At 42.7% G+C, this 16,581-nt stretch overlaps 1 protein-coding gene across 3 annotated transcripts in view; it reads left to right on the top strand.

The window, feature by feature from the left end:
* The window catches only part of HAL (histidine ammonia-lyase), a 203,076-nt gene that overhangs the window by 126,289 nt on the left and 60,206 nt on the right, over positions 1–16,581 (top strand). For 2 of the 3 annotated variants that reach the window (XM_077265171.1, XM_077265172.1), the window contains exons 4-7: positions 4–31; positions 6,394–6,468; positions 7,636–7,708; positions 7,796–7,862. In XM_077265171.1, the coding sequence (XP_077121286.1) occupies positions 4–31; positions 6,394–6,468; positions 7,636–7,708; positions 7,796–7,862 (243 nt within the window). Of the gene's footprint in view, positions 1–3; positions 32–6,393; positions 6,469–7,635; positions 7,709–7,795; positions 7,863–10,295; positions 10,358–16,581 lie in introns of those variants that run through there. The other variant, XM_077265173.1, reaches the window with a different exon arrangement.

Below are 16,581 nucleotides of genomic sequence, written 5' to 3'. Positions count from 1 at the left end.
TAGATATAGCAAATATAAAGAACCTGACCAGGTAAGTTCTTAAAAGCCTGTAGTACTGTATGCAACTTCTGCGTCTTAGTTTTTCATTTAATAAAAATAATTCTGCACTGATGAATGAAAGTATACATATAAAAGACATGTAAGAGTATGATGCATTTATCCTGGCTCCGAGCTCTGCAAACTACAGAGACTGCTGATACATTAGGTGTTTTGTGAGAAGCAAAACAGCTGGAGATATAAGAAAAAAGAAAAGTACTATCCTGGATATAGTAATTTTATCAAGAGTCCCACAAAGGTATCCAGCACACCTCAAAATCATGACATAAGACCAAAAATTTCCCCAGAACATATGAAGGGAAAAAGAGGCATAGGCTATAAATTTAAAAACCAATTTTAATGAACATAATTAAAAAATACAAAATATGTAGAAAAAAGCAGGGTAAAGTTCATTAAAATGGCTGGGAACAATAACCACACCAGAAAATACAAAAATAAACAATTTGCTACAAGAGCAAGCCAGTACTAGAAGAGGTATATAACATACAATCAAATGGACAGGAACCAACAGTTCCTATAGTACCAAGTGTAATTAGCCTCAGTAGTAACCCATGACTTGCCCAATCTAAAGTGCTCTAATGCTACATCTGATAGATTTCTCTATATACTACAATGCAGTGTGTAAGCATATGGCACGCCATTGTAGACAAACAATAATGAACTTACAAATAACTGTCCTGGTGGGAGATGTTCCACAGCGACTGTTCGCTGTGGAACATCTCCCACCAGGACAGTTATTTGTAAGTTCATTATTGTTTGTCTACAATGGCGTGCCATATGCTTACACACTGCATTGTAGTATATAGAGAAATCTATCAGATGTAGCATTAGAGCACTTTAGATTGGGCAAGTCATGGGTTACTACTGAGGCTAATTACACTTGGTACTATAGGAACTGTTGGTTCCTGTCCATTTGATTGTATGTTATATACCTCTTCTAGTACTGGCTTGCTCTTGTAGCAAATTGTTTATTTTTGTATTTTCTGGTGTGGTTATTGTTCCCAGCCATTTTAATGAACTTTACCCTGCTTTTTTCTACATATTTTGTATTTTTTAATTATGTTCATTAAAATTGGTTTTTAAATTTATAGCCTATGCCTCTTTTTCCCTTCATATGTTCTGGGGAAATTTTTGGTCTTATATCCTGGATATAGGTATGGCCACAGGGGGTAAATCTGCACCCGGGGCAATGACTGACTCATGAAAGCCTCTAGTTGCATGTGAATGTCCATATGGACAATCCTTCCCATTCATACTAAACACAATTTGACACATGAATAGTTTGATTGTTGTCCTACAGATTGTAGGTTATTTAGGTTTTTCTTATTAGTCTATCTGTTATAAGAACATTTTTAGGACGTGACAATTTCTTGTTTTCTCATAAGATACATTTGCTATATGTATTACTGAAATTTAAAGGGGTTGGAAATGTCAGTATGTGACTGCGGACTGATGAATCTTGACAGTGTGCATGCTTTTCATACTTACAATCACGTGCTCACGAGGCTCATTTTGCTTCTATCAAATCTCTTTTTTTGAGAGAAACCAGATGACTCTATTCCGCACAAGATCTGAAATATGCAAATCACATGAATGCAGTCACGTGACCACACACCCGCATAGGGAATACTGGGGAATTGTCACAGCAATGCAAACTATCATGATTCAGAAGTTTGTTGTTAAAAAAAAGTGACTGCAGACTTTTCATTTCAGCATGGACAAGCCCTTTAAATAAAGCATGGGCAAAGGGTTCATGACAGTCAAGAGCCAGCTGATATTGACTGGAGATATTACCAGTTTCTGGATCCTGCCATGTTTCTCTGACTTTCTTTACCCAGAAATCCAGTGCCAAGTCCCTTTGCTCCGTATGTGAGATTCACATAGTTCTTGTATTACCTGCAATGAAAGAACTATGATAATAATAGTTTTTCACTTTCCAGGACTGTCTGAGTCAAAATAGTGTCTCAGACTGCTAGCAGAATAGGCAAGTTTCCGTAAAGCTCACACTGATTGCTCCTTTGGTCCTCCTGGGTCATACATTTTCGAGCATCAATTTCTATTAGTAAAATTAAAGGGAACCTGTCACCACCAAAATCGAAGATGAGCTAAGGCCACCGTCATCAGGGGCTTATCTATAGCATTCTATAATACTGTAGATAAGCCCCCGATGTAACCTGAAATATGAGAAAAACGGGTTATATTATACTCACCTGGGCGGGCGGTCCGATCCGATGGGCGTCGCGGTCCTTCATAGGATGACGTCCTCTTCTTGTCTTCACACTGCGGCTCCAGCGCAGGCGTACTTTGTCTGTCCTGTTGATAGATATATATCTTATATTTCTTTTTTGTTTATTCACTTTGCATTTTGTATATATATATATATATATATATATATATATATATATATATATATATATATATATATAAATATGTAGGCTGTGGGTGGGCAACTCAACTACTAAACAACACAAATGTAACCAGCAGTGTAATAAGTAACACCGTCCACGGTGCAAATGTGGTGGTGAGCATGGAAAAAGACAGGTGGTGCTCAGCACGAAAAAAGACAGGTGGTGCTCACCATAAAAAAGACAGTCCAGTAAAACTATAGGACAGAAAAAAAAAAGCGGCACTCATTATGTGTCTTGTATCTTTAATTATAATAAAAAAATGTGGCATTTAGAATACAGCAGGAAGAAGCTGGTACATGTAGGCGGCTTCAGCAAGGAGGTATCAGAGTAATATTTTGGGCCAGAAGGTAGGCCCAGGGTCCTTGAAAATGTGAAAGTGACTTCAGTAAAATATATCCTGACTGATCACTGTCTTCCATTCTACAAAAAGAACAGTGCCATCCATAGCAAAATCATCAAAAATGCACCATCTCATGCATCTCATGCTACAAAGAATACCTCTGAGTCATTGGCTACTAAGGGCTTAAAATGAGAAAAATGCATGGTGTGGCCACAATCCTGCCATGACCTCAACCCTATTGAAAACCTTTGGGGTATCCGCAAGCGACAGATCTAGGAGGGTAGGAGGCTATTCTGACATCCCACAAAGAAATTCAAGCAAAAACTCTCCAAAATCTCTCAAGTTCAATAGATGCAAGAATTGTGAAGGTGCAATCAAAGAAGGGTCCTATGTTAACACGTAATTTGGCCTGTTAAGATGCTTTTGATTGAAAAAGCTTTTGATTTCAGTAAATGTGACCTATTAATTTGTTGAATTCCAATTCAACAAATGACTCTTTTTCAGTTCTGCCGTGCATTTTGAGTTTTTTTAGCTTTGAAAATAATACTGTTATCATTTGGGAGGTTTGTCCAATGAAAGTTGTTTTACACTCGAACAGTTCGTGATTTGAACATTATACTGACTCCTTTGCATTGACCATTTAGGAAAATCAGCAAAAATAGCATTTGCATAATAATTTGGATCTAAAAAATACATTTAAATCAAATTAATATTTGGTGTGACTACTCTTTTGCCTTCAAAACAGCATCAAAGCATCAATACTTCTAGGTACACTAGAAGTTTTTGAAGAAATTCAATAAGAAGGTTGTTCCAAACATCATGAAGAACAAACTATGGGTCTTTCTCTTCATATTGTTGATATCAGGGCTCTATGGGGGTCAAATCATCACTTGCATGACTCCTTGTTCTTAATTACATTATTATTATTTATTTATATAGCACCATTGATTCCATGGTGCTGTACATGAGAAGGGGTTACATACAAATTACAGATATCACTTACCGTAAGCAAACTAACAATTACAGACTGATACAGAGAAGCGAGGACCCTGCCCTTGTGGGCTTACATTCTACAGCAGTGTTCCCCAACTCCGGTCCTCAAGAGACACCAACAGGTCATGTTTTCAGGATTTCCTTAGTATTGCACAGGTGATAAATGTATCACATGGGCAGGCAAGCATTCAATAACCTGTGCAATACTAAGGATATCCTCAAAACATGACTTGTTGGTGGCCCTTGAGGACCAGAGTTGGGGAACACTGGTCTACAAGATGTGGGGAAGGAGACAATAGGTTGGGGGTTGCAGGAGCTCTGGTGTTGGTGAGGCGGTAGCTTCGGTAGTGGTGAGGAGGCAGCAGGGTCAGTGCAGGCTGTAGGGCTTTATGTCTGGAGTTGAACTGCTCAGAATAAATTTGGAGCCAATCAGACATCTCCCTGATGGTATTGCATGATGGATGGTATTACATGATTGATGGACAGATATCTGTCTTAGATGGTTCAGTGAATCCTGCATTGTGCAGAGGATTGGACATATTGAGCCTTGAGGTCCCTTCCACCTCTAACATTCTATGATTCCATGATTCTAAGTACCTGCGTGTATTTTTCAGCGTTGAGGATACAATTAATCGTGACCATAATTTACAACTCCCATTTGCTGAAATGCAACCACAAACTGGCAAGGAATCTACACTATGCTTCACTTTATAGACACACATTATTGTACCACTCTTCAGCACTTCAGGAAAGTACAGGCAAATATTTCACATTTTGACTCCTTATTACAGAGCATTTGAAGCCATTTTGTAACATTTGTGGCCTGTCTTCTCCGAATAATAGATGGGTGTATCTGTGTCCTAGTCTTTGCTACCAATTCTGAGTTGATGGCACTGCTGGATATCTACCAATTTCATAGGGAAGTAAGTATGATTTGTCTTTCATCCACTGCACCAAGTTTCCTTAACTGACCACTGCATCTATGGTCTTCAATGTTGTATGTTTGTGTCCTCAATGCCGAGAAATACAAGCAAATAATTATCCATCATTCAATACCATCAGGGAGACATCTGATTGGCTCCAAATTTATTCTGTAGTAGAACAACGACCTCATCCATGCAGCCAATGTCACTAAGAATTATCTTCAGTATAAAGAAGAACAAGGAGTCTTAGAAGTGATGATATGGTCCACGCAGAGTCCTTGATATGTGAGAATACACGAAGAGACAAAAGGATTTGCACAGCCTATACTAACAGAAGATCTGTGATTAGTTCTCCAAGATGTTGGGAACAACCTCTCTGCCGATTTCTGTTATGGACCTGGTGGTTAGGTGCACCAGGAATGACCTGATAGTTAAACACGGAATTGGGACGAGCTCTGGGGAAATGGGAACTCTGCTGACTGCAAACCCTACTCCTATCAACACAACTAGAAATAGCCGTGGAGCGTGCCTGACTCTGCCTAGACGCCTCTTCACAGCCTAAGAGCTAACTACCCCTAAAGAAAGGAAACAAAGCCTCACTTGCCTCAGAGAAATTTCCCCAAAGGTAAAAGCAGCCCCCCACAAGTATTGACTGTGAGTTAAGAGGAAATCACAAACACAGGATGAAATAGGCTTTAGCAAAGGGAGGCCAGTCTAACTAAACAGATTGAGGATAGAAAAGGGATCTTTGCGGTCAACACAAAAAACTACAAAACCACGCAGAGTGTGCAAAAAATACCCCCGCACCGACTCACGGTGCGGTGGTGCCACTCTGCACCCCCAGAGCTTCCAGCTAGCCAGGCAGTTTCATGATAGCAAGCTGGACTAGAACTTAGCAAGAAAAACCATATGTAACAAATGAACAAGCAGGAACTTAGCTTCGCTGGAGTAGACAGGTCCTCAGAAAGATCCAGGAGAGATCTGAACCAGTACTAGAACATTGACAGCTGGCATGGAGTAACGATCTGAGTGGAGTTAAATAGAGAATCCAACCTTGCCCTAAACGAGGGCAGGTGGGAAAGGAATCTCAGAACCAGCAGCTCCACTCACAGCCACCAGAGGGAGTCCACGGACAGAACTCACCGAAGTACCATTCATGACCACAGGAGGGAGTTCGAGAACGGAATTCACAACAAATTTCCTTCAAAAACTGTGTACAAATGTACCTAGAAAAATGTATGCATTGATGCTGTTTTGAATCTAAAAAGTGATCACACCAAATATTGATTTGATTTACGTGTCAATTTTGTTCATTCACTTTGCATTTTGTTTATTCATAATAGATTATTCGTAACACTTTTTGAAAGCATTCCTACAATGCATTTACGGTAAGTATTGTGTATTTGCATTGCTGCATGGAACTCAGACAGGTGATCAGCAGTAATCTGAGAAATACATTCATCTGATGTCATGCTACATTATTGTGTTGCAAACCAGTAACTATAATATGTTCTATTTAATACAATATACTATACACAATTTAACTATTTATCCTTTCAAATGAGTTTGTGTATCTGGTATTCTAGTTTATTCTTTTACGCTACGTACAACACAACAATGGATAAGTCTGCCTCTATTTCCATTTTATGACACTAACAGTCCTTCTATGCAGTATATTGAAATAGACGGAGAGAGTCTTACAACAGAGGATTTGCTTAACCTAGGAAAAGGACTCTATAAAATAAAGGTAAATTTCCTATTTAATTTAAATAAGCTACAAATTAAAGAACTTGTACCCTTTCAATGAACATTTGCCCATGGGCTCCATTAAAAAAAACCCTGAACTTCACCTCACCTTCCCGGGTTCAGTAACACATCTCCGCTGCTGCCCATTCTGTGTCGACCAACTGCAGTAGTAATATCTCATCAAGAGCACTGCAGCCAATCACTGAACTCAACGGCTCGTGTGTGTCATCTACATGGTTTGTTATCAAGGGATAACCCATTTAATATATCAGAAATTTAATTTATAACTACTTATGAAACCCAAATCTAATCTGACAATGAAATAGGCAATGTGTACCGTAATAAGAAAGTAAAATAGATAGCAATTTCCCATGTGTTCATAAAATCTGATATAATAAAAAAATACAAAAGTAAGAAAAATAAAATTCTCTATTTGAGAATAGAGAATTTTCTTTTTCTTACTTTTTTAAATTTTTTATTAAATGAGATATTATGAACAAATAGGGAATTGTTATATATTTTGCTTTCTTACTACACATTGCCTGTTTTTATTTTGTTATTAAATCAGATAGAATTATGATTCATGGAAAAGAAAAATAATATGTGACATATATTATTGCTAATTAGAACAATTATTTGTACAGGCTTTAAAAAAGTTAACTTAACTTTAAAAAAGTTAAGCTATTTTCCCCTTTCAGGAAAGTGGACCCCGAATGCTCTAAAATGCCTAAAATAAAAGAGCATGTACTCACCCTCCCCAGTTCCAGTGCCAGCATACCGCTACTGCTCTGAACTCAGTATTTTTGGCAGCAACAGTGACATCTTAGCAACAGCCCCCATTATTGCTGTAGCCATTCACTGAGCTTAGTGGCTTGTGCCATCTACCCTGGCATAGCGCTGAACTCGGTGATTGATTGCAGCCAAAACCCCTAGACCGGAGTGGTGGCTAGGAGTCAGCGCTAGACCATGGGAGATTGAGTACTTGCCTGCTCTGATTGTTATTTTAGGTATTTTAGAGTGTTTTGAGTCTATTTTCCCAAAAGTGGAACGCTCCTTTATGGTGACGTTGAGTATGAGTGGGAGGATGGTGTTTTATTTATTATTTTTCTATCAGCAGTTTTGCAATTAAAGCTAATGATTTTTTTTTCCTGTTTTGTAATTTTGCAAGCTCACCCCAGAGGCTGAGCATAGAGTGACGCAGTCCAGGCTTCTCATAGAAAACATTGTGAAAGAGCAAAAAGGTACCTGGCTGGCTTTGTGACATATTGGGAAAGCGTAAAGTTATTGCCGTGCCTTGTCTCATATGTATGATATAACATTTATTCCAGTGGTGTATGGAATTACAACAGGATTTGGGAAGTTTGCGCGCACTGTAATACCCGTTGGCCAGCTGAAGTAAGTGATATATATATGCCAGCATTACGATAATCCTCTTTGCATACACAATTAGCAGTCTCATAATGTATAGGGGTTGCTTGGGACTTTATCATTGATGACCTATGCTTAGGACAGTGTTAATGGAAAAACAGCCGCACACATAAAACTTGAAGGTTTATGCAAAAAATATTCTTTTATTTGTGCGTACAGTCATCAGCAGGTGCTCAATAGCATATGAAGGATTTGATGGACAGTAAGTTTAGGTTAACGTTTCGACCAAGGATGGTCTTTGTCAAAACCTCTCTTTAAATAAAGGTAAAGGGTGTGCCAAGAAGAAAAAGTCCCGTCTGGGCGGTGTATGTGGAAGTCCAGGAACGCTATGTCCGTCTCATTGGTGATGACATAGCGTTCCTGGACTTCCACATACACCGCCCAGACCGGACTTTTTCTTCTTGGCACACCCTTTACCTTTATTTAAAGAGAGGTTTTGACAAAGACCATCCTTGGTCGAAACGTTAACCTAAACTTACTGTCCGTCAAATCCTTCATATGCTATTGAGCACCTGGTGATGACTGTACGCACAAATAAAATAATATTTTTTGCAGAAACCTTCAAGTTTTATGTGTGCGGCTATTTTCCATTAACATTGTGACTGTTTGTTCAGCCTGCACCTTCCGCTCCAAGAATACAGTGTGCACCACATTTTTTCAGTCTGTCTATCAGTAGGACAGCTCATTAATGTCTGATCAGTGGGGGTGCGACATCTGGCACCTTCGCTGATCAGCTGTTTGAACTGATGCTAGTGAACTGATAACTCGTGTGTTTTATTAGAGTGCCAATCTCTGTAGTCAGGTAGAGGCACAAATAGGGAACAGCAAAAAGGGAAAGCATTGATGTGCATTTTTTCCTTCCCCTCCCCCCACCTACTTTAAATCCTTGTGTTTCTTAAGGTACTGTCACACAGTGCAATTTTGATCGCTAGGACGGCACGATTCGTGACGTTCTAGCGATATCGTTACGATCTCGCAGTGTCTGACACGCTACTGCGATCAGGGACCCTGCTGAGAATCGTACGTCGTAGCAGATCGTTTGAAACTTTCTTTCGTCGCTGGATCTCCCGCTGTCATCGCTGGATCGTTGTGTGTGACAGCGATCCAGCGATGCGTTCGCTGGTAACCAGGGTAAACTTCGGGTAACTAAGCGCAGGGCCGCGCTTAGTAACCCGATGTTTACCGTGGTTACCAGCGTAAAAGTAAAAAAAAAAAAACCGTACATGCTCACCATCTGATGTCCGTCAGGTCCCTTGCCGTCCGCTTCCCGCTCTGACTGTCTGCCGGCCGGAAAGTGAGAGCAGATCACAGCGGTGACGTCGCCGCTGCGCTCTGCTCTCACTGTACGGCCGGATCTCAGTCAGAGCAGGAAGCGGACGGCAAGGGACCTGACGGACATCAGATGGTGAGTATGTACGGTTTTTTTTTTTTTACTTTTACGCTGGTAACCACGGTAAACATCGGGTTACTAAGCGCGGCCCTGCGCTTAGTAACCCGATGTTTACCCTGGTTACCCGGGGACTTCGGCATCGCTCCAGCGCCGTGATTGCAACGTGTGACCGCAGTCTACGACGCTGGAGCGATAATCATACGACGCTGCGACGTCATGAATCGTGCCGTCGTAGCGATTAAAATGGTACTGTGTGACAGTACCCTTACATGTGGCCTTGTGTTTGCACACAGGACTGTATGCAAACAAACGCCAATACACATATTTGTTGTTTTTTTATCCAAAAAGTGAAACTCCTATATTATATAGCGTTATTACAAACAGAGTGATCTATGATTTACGGCTGCTAGCCAGCCTGAGTACATATGGGGGTTGCCTGGTTGCTAGGGAATCCCCACATGTATTCAAGCTGTCTATCAGCTGTAAATCATGCAGCTGCGGCAACGAAAACTAAATCTCCGAGCACTCACAAATACTCGGAGACCACCCGAGCGTGCTCGGGAAAACCCAACAACGAGTATACTTGCTCATCACTAATCACCACAGCTCCGTACACTGTTTAATGGCAGTAGCTCTGCTCCTACTCCACTGCCAGAGCAGATGACAGATGAGCTGCAGTTTGACAAAATTGCTACTAAGCTATGTACAGAACAATGATGTTCAGCTCCCTTCAATGTTTACACCCAGCTGCTCTCATTCCAGTGGTGGTGCCACATGTTAGACCCCAAACAATCAAATTTTGATTACCCATAACAAGGATAGGTTAAAGTAATGGACATCCCCTTTAAGGGGTATTCCCATCGCCAAGATCCTATCCCAATATGTAGTACGTGTAATAATATCAAATACCTCCAATTAGAAATATAGTATCTTTCTTAAGATTAGCTATAACGCTTACCCCATGTGCAGTGCATTGCAGTAGTTTAGGTATCCATGGTTACGACCACCAATATAGTGAGTTGTTAGTGGCTGTAACCATTGATCTCAGCTACTGCAATGCCCTGCATATGGGGTAAGTGACACAACAAATCAGAAAAACTATACTACATTTCTAATTGGAGGTATTTGCTAATATTATTACACTTACTACATATTGGGATAGGATCTTGGAGATGGCAATAGTCCTTTAAGAGCACCCTAAAATAAGAACTATTATATAATCTATTGGTTTTGGAGATCAAAAACTTCAATTCTATTGCCCATTAATATCCTGAGCTGCATGCTTTTATGATTTGAGTTTGCCATATTATCCCTACTCCTAAGCCCACAGTTAAAACGTTTAGTGGCAATGTTGGCATATTTCATGGCATCTCCATAAATAATGCTGAAGATTGATAAATGATGTGCAGTACCCACGAGATGCTATACTAATATGATGTTTCCTTATACCATGGAAAAACCGTATACTGGTGCTTGTCACAAAATTAGAATATCAAAAGGTTAATTTATTTCAGTTCTTCCATATAAAAAGTGAAACTCATTATAGAGAGTCATTACAAACAGATTGATCTATTTCAAGTGTTTATTTCTGTTAATGTTGATGATTATGACTTACAGCCAATGAAAACCCAACAGTCATTATTTCAGTAAAGTAGAATACTTTATAACACCAGCTTGAAAGATTATTTTAAAATCTGAAATGTTGGCCTGCTGAAATATATGTTCAATAAATGCACTCAATACTTGGTCAGGGCTCTTTTTGCATCAATTACTGCATCAATGCTGCGCAGCGTTGAGGCGATCAGCCTGTGGCACTGCTGAGGTGTTATGGAAGCCCAGGTTGCTTTGATAGCAGCCTTCAGCTCATCTGTATTGTTGGGTCTGGTGTCTCTCATTTTTCTCTTGACAGTACCCCATAGATTCTCTATGATGTTAAGGTCAGAAGAGTTTGATGGCCAACCAAGCACAGTGATACTGTTGTTTTTAAACCAGGTATTGGTACTTTTGGCAGTGTGGACAGGTGCCAAGTCCTACTGAAGAATGAAATTTCCATCAACAAAAAGCTTTTCGGCAGAGGGAAGCATGAAGTGCTCTAAAATTTCTTGGTAGACAGCTGCGCTGACTTTGGTCTTGATAAAACACAGTGGTCCTACAACAGCAGACGATATGGCTCCACAAACCATCACTAATTGTGGAAACTTCACACTAGACTTTAAGCAGCTTGGATTGTGTGCCTCTCCTCTATTCGTCCAGACTCTGGGACCTTGATTTCCAAATGAAACGCAAAATTTACTTTCATTTGAAAACAAAACGATGGACCACTGAGCAACAGTTCTTTTTCTCCTTGGCACAGCGAAGACGCTTCTGGCGTTGTCTATTGGTCATGACTGGCTTGACAAAAGGAATGCGACATTTGTAGCCCATGTCCTGGATACATCTGTGCGTGGTGGCTCTTGAAGCAATGACTCCAACAGTAGTCCACTCCTTGTGAATATCCCCAACATTTTTGAATGGCCTTTTCTTAAAAATTCTTTCAAGGCTGCGGTTATCCAGCGTCTGCTTCTGTACCTTTTTCTACAACACTTTTTCCTTCCACTCAACTTTCCTTTAATATTCTTGGATACAGCACTCTGTGAACAGCCAGCTTCTTTAGCAATGACCTTTTGTGGCTTACCCTCCTTGTGGAGTGTGTCAGTGACTGCCTTCTGGACATCTGTCAAGTCAGCAGTCTTCCCCATCATTGTGGAGCCTGCTGAAACAGACTAAGGGGCCTATTTAAATGCTTAGGAAGCCTTTGGAGGTGTTTTTTGTTAATTTTCTGATTTACTGAGATAATGACTTTTGGCTTTTCATTGGCTCTAAGCCCTAGTCATCAACATTAACAGAAATAAACACTTGAATTAGATCACTCTGTTTGGAATGACTCTATATAATATGTGAGTTTCACTTTTTGTATTGAAGAACTGAAATAAATTAACTTTTTGATGATATTCTAATTTTCTGAGAAGCACCTGTATATATATATTCCTTTTAACAAGCGTGATGCAGTGATCACTAATGGGTTGGGAATATTCGCTTGGCAACGGAATAAATGCAAACAGGACTATATTTTCTTCCAAAGTTCAACTGGGTTTATTACTCCATAAACCCCAGTGGCTCTGCTCCATCAGGACTGTGACCATACACACTTGGTAGAGTCCAATATTCAGGCTCGCTCTGGAGCCAAACACAAACGGTCTGGGTTACCTGCTTGTCAGCGTTGCAGGTTTTCACTGGCTGGCATCACACGGGTCCTGTCCTCCAGAGAAGCTGCCTTACGGGTTCCAGAACCACTGAAGGATGGTAGCTTCCCCGACACAGTAGCCGGCTCTGCAGATCCATTTCCTCACCTCATGCTCTTCAGGGATCCCATCCACACACAGGACCTCCCAACACAGAGGCCACTCAGGATCACGCCCTCACCAGGTGCTTTTCAGGGATCCGGTCCACACTCTGGACCTCCCAACACCCAGGCCTTTCCTCTCACAGGACTTTACAGCCAAGAACCATTCAGGCACGTACACAGGAACCATGTGACCCATACCCTGGTCACATTACATAGTTGTAACCACTCCCATAGGTGGAAAGTGTGTGTATCTAGCCAGACCCGCCCAGCTCTCTGACTAACCCTGCAAGCCTCCCTTTAAAGCTAAGCAAATACTTGTGGGACTACAGGTCCCAGAACAACATCACTGGCTTACAGCGCAGACTTCCTCTGTGACACATACCGGCCATTCACAATACTGCCAGTCACTTTTTCACCATCACAATTACGCCTCCAAGCGCATCCTGAGGAGCCCATACAGTGCCCCTTAGCTGTGACAGGGGTCACTGCCTCACATTTCCCCCTCTGTTCAAACTTGTGGGGTTGAACATTTGTCATAAACCAGGGGCCTCGAGACCGAGTACCCAAGTCACCTTGCCCTACAAGTCACGAGGGCCCTCTTAGTTGCGTTTGGGCATCACAGTCAACCCGACGTCGCCATTCCCTTGCACCCATACCCGCTGTCTGGTCTGACTTTGTCAACACGTCCGCTGCAGGGTCTCCCACCTAAGTCACTCAGCCCTGAGCTAACTGAGGTCACACTACTTCTACCTCTTTCAGCAGGCCTCTTTCTGTAATCTCTCTGCTGGCCATTTCTCGTATGGCCTTTATTGCCCAGAGAGCAATTCTCCCATATGTCTCTATGTCCTCTGTTAGCTGCATCTTGAGGACCTTCAACCCTTAGCAAACCTCTTCGCCTCTCTATCCCGCGAGATGAAGTTGACGGCCATCTGTTTCTCATTTTCTGCAGCTGTTTATTGATCTGCTCCCTCTCACGTCTTAGCTGCTTGATTTCTTTTAGGTACGCCACGTGATACCCCAGGAACATCCGTTATTCCCAAGACTCTCTATGGATCCAACAACAAGGAATGGAACCCATCCCATCTTCACCCACGACCTGGGCCTTGTCAACCGCCGAAATCCTCAGTCTCTTCACACCAGATTTATTCACAGTCTCCTGCATCACTCTCCCAAGTCTTCAGATGACTTTCCCCACCAAATTTCTGGGTACCAGGACGATGTCTTCCACAAAGCCCAGCCGATTTTGAGCTTCTCTTGCAAGCTCCAGACGTCGATCGGCTTCCTTATTCCTCCACATGATCATTTGTTTCGTGCGGAGGCATTGTAGATGCATATCCCTCAGGACAGCCACCCGATTCACTGTGACTTCCCTAGTCGACAGTATGACCAATTGCTGAGTTGCAGATGCCCAGTAAACACTACACACTTTGACTGCCTTTTTAAAGGCCTCATGCACATCCTCACTTGTACATGTTTCTCGCACCTCTTCGGGTACCTCTATAACGCACTTGAAGAGCAAAGTCTCATTCTTTCCATGAACAGACGACTCTCGCTTTGCCACGGACCTTTCCAGCAAGACTTCTGCCACGTCCGGGTGATTGTCTTGTTCTACTCTTAGCACACACTCTTCCTCAGTTTTACATTCTTCAAGTCCCCTCACTAAGATGGGCTTTTGCAGCTCCGCCTTGTTATCACTTGGGCACAGCTGCTGTAAGACTCCAACCACCAACTTCTCCTCTTGCAGAAGACCTCTTACTGCTTCTCTGAGCACCTCCACATCTTCGCTTAAGGCTTTATTCACACTGTGCCATGCTGACAGGTGACATCTGTGCTCAGAGACTTCCTTCTCCAGCTCATCCAGTCTGTGCTCCGCCGTTTGTCTCAGGGCCTTTTCTTGTTCGACATGCTCTTTTATGGTTTTTAATTTGGACTGTAAAACTGCCACCTTTTTCTTCTCACGAGACAACTCTTTAGCAAGGTCCTGGAATCCCTGTGCTTACTTCGCTCCAAGCTGGGCCTTGACTGCAAAGAGCTCAAACTCCAGGTGATGCACCTGATCTAACTGCATGGAGTTGTCGACTTTCATATTCGCCACCATCAAACTTTCCTTCGCCAGCTGTTGACAGACCTCTTTGCGCTCTTTCTCCCAGCTTTGTACGTGTGCTTCTACCTGGCAAAAACTGTAGACTCGCTATTTCCACGTGTACATTTCCTTGGTCAGTTTGTCAACTTGAACCTCTAGTTGTCAGATGATAGCGGTCGAATTGGACAGCTTTATATTTCCTACGTCCTCAACTACCTCAGTGCTGGGTTTTGTCAGTTGTAAAGTTATCTCTTTATCAATCTTCTCAGAGGGTGCAATTTGTTCAGCCCCTTTGCCTCTTTTAAATCTCCAGCGATGGGAGGTAGTCTTGCCATTTGTACCTGAGTCAGCCTTACTGCACTCTTTTCCGCTTTCGTCACCATCTGAATGGGAGTCACCACAACCCGATCGGTCATCCTGGAACCAGCGGTCCCCATTTCTAATGCTGTTGGACCCCATTCCTGGAGCTTCCCCATCTTCAACGGTCACACCTTTGGTCACCTTTGCCAAGTCCCAGAGTTGGTCAGACCCACACTTCCGTCCGGTCATACGTTCTGGTATGGCTACCTCCGTCATCCTGACTTCACCTTGTGGGGCACTGTCGTTCCTCTGTGTCAGTGCTTCTGTTAGCACACCATTGTACTCAGCCCTATCGGTTGCTACTGGCAACGACACGTCACAGTCACCCCCGGAGTCTGTGTCACACCCCACAGGATGGTGAACCCTCAAGTTCCTCTCTAACTGGGTGTCAGCTCCACACGTTTTATCTACCACACCACTGACAGTCATCTTGGGGTACATGTCAGGTGACATCATGTCCGTAAGTTGGGCAGATGCACCCTTCCCACTGGTCAACCCGACATCTGACCCGTCAAATTTGGGAGGTATTACTGCTTTTAAGTACGCAACCCCATCAGCCGAGAGCTGTCCATTCTCCTATTGCAGAGGAGCTCCCTTCTCCCACAAGTCTGAGTATAACCTAGAGTCCTGGCCTATTATCACCGCACAGGTTAAGTTTGGGACTATAGTGACATCATGAAATGCAATGTCCCTGGCCGTCTCGAAGGTTTATAGTGACCCCAAGGATGCAGATGACCCCGATCTTCCCATTTGACACTACCCATCCGCTGGGCGCAACCCTCACCAGAGTCATCGAGCTCCCATAATCGACCAGTCTGAATATTTCTTCTGCATTCATCAGCAGGGCACACCCAAGTAGCCTCTTGCAGGGTGGGTAGTTCATATAGCAGACTGGACACATATAGTGTACTTGCCCCTGGCAATAGTTCTTCTGTGGCACCCCTTCGGGATGCTCCTCCCCTTTTGGGAAACTACCATTACCCAGGACTCTGCCCCTTTTGGGTCACTATCCCTGTTCGGGTTACGACCCCATTTTGTGATTCCACCCCTTTTTGGGCAACTATCCCTGTTCGGGTTACCCACCCTTTTGGGACTCCACTCTTTTTTGGGCAACTATCCCTTTTCAGGTTACCACCCACATTTAGGGACACCACCCACTTTTAGGGACACCACCCCCTCCCTGGGGTACACCCCGTGGACTTCCCACAGTATTCTCAGGCCCCAGTTCGCACAGTACACCAATATGTCTCTTTGGGTTGCATTGGCCCTTTATGAGTCTGCACGATCTTGACCACCAATGTTTTTATGACACCTCACCAGCTCCTGCTGGTACTGCCACAGCTCCTGCTGCAGTCACAAACCGCTGGCATCTCAGGATGCCGATCACAAGCCGCTGCTGCCACTGCAGCTCCGGCTGCTGCAGCTCCTCTCCACAATGCTCTGCACCGCAGACTTCGTGGACACGCCG

The sequence above is a fragment of the Ranitomeya variabilis genome, chromosome 5 (assembly GCF_051348905.1).
Source record: "Ranitomeya variabilis isolate aRanVar5 chromosome 5, aRanVar5.hap1, whole genome shotgun sequence".
NCBI classification, from domain to species: Eukaryota; Metazoa; Chordata; class Amphibia; order Anura; family Dendrobatidae; genus Ranitomeya; species Ranitomeya variabilis.
Note: the sequence above shows the minus strand (reverse complement) of the source record. Positions and strands in the feature narration are given on the sequence as shown.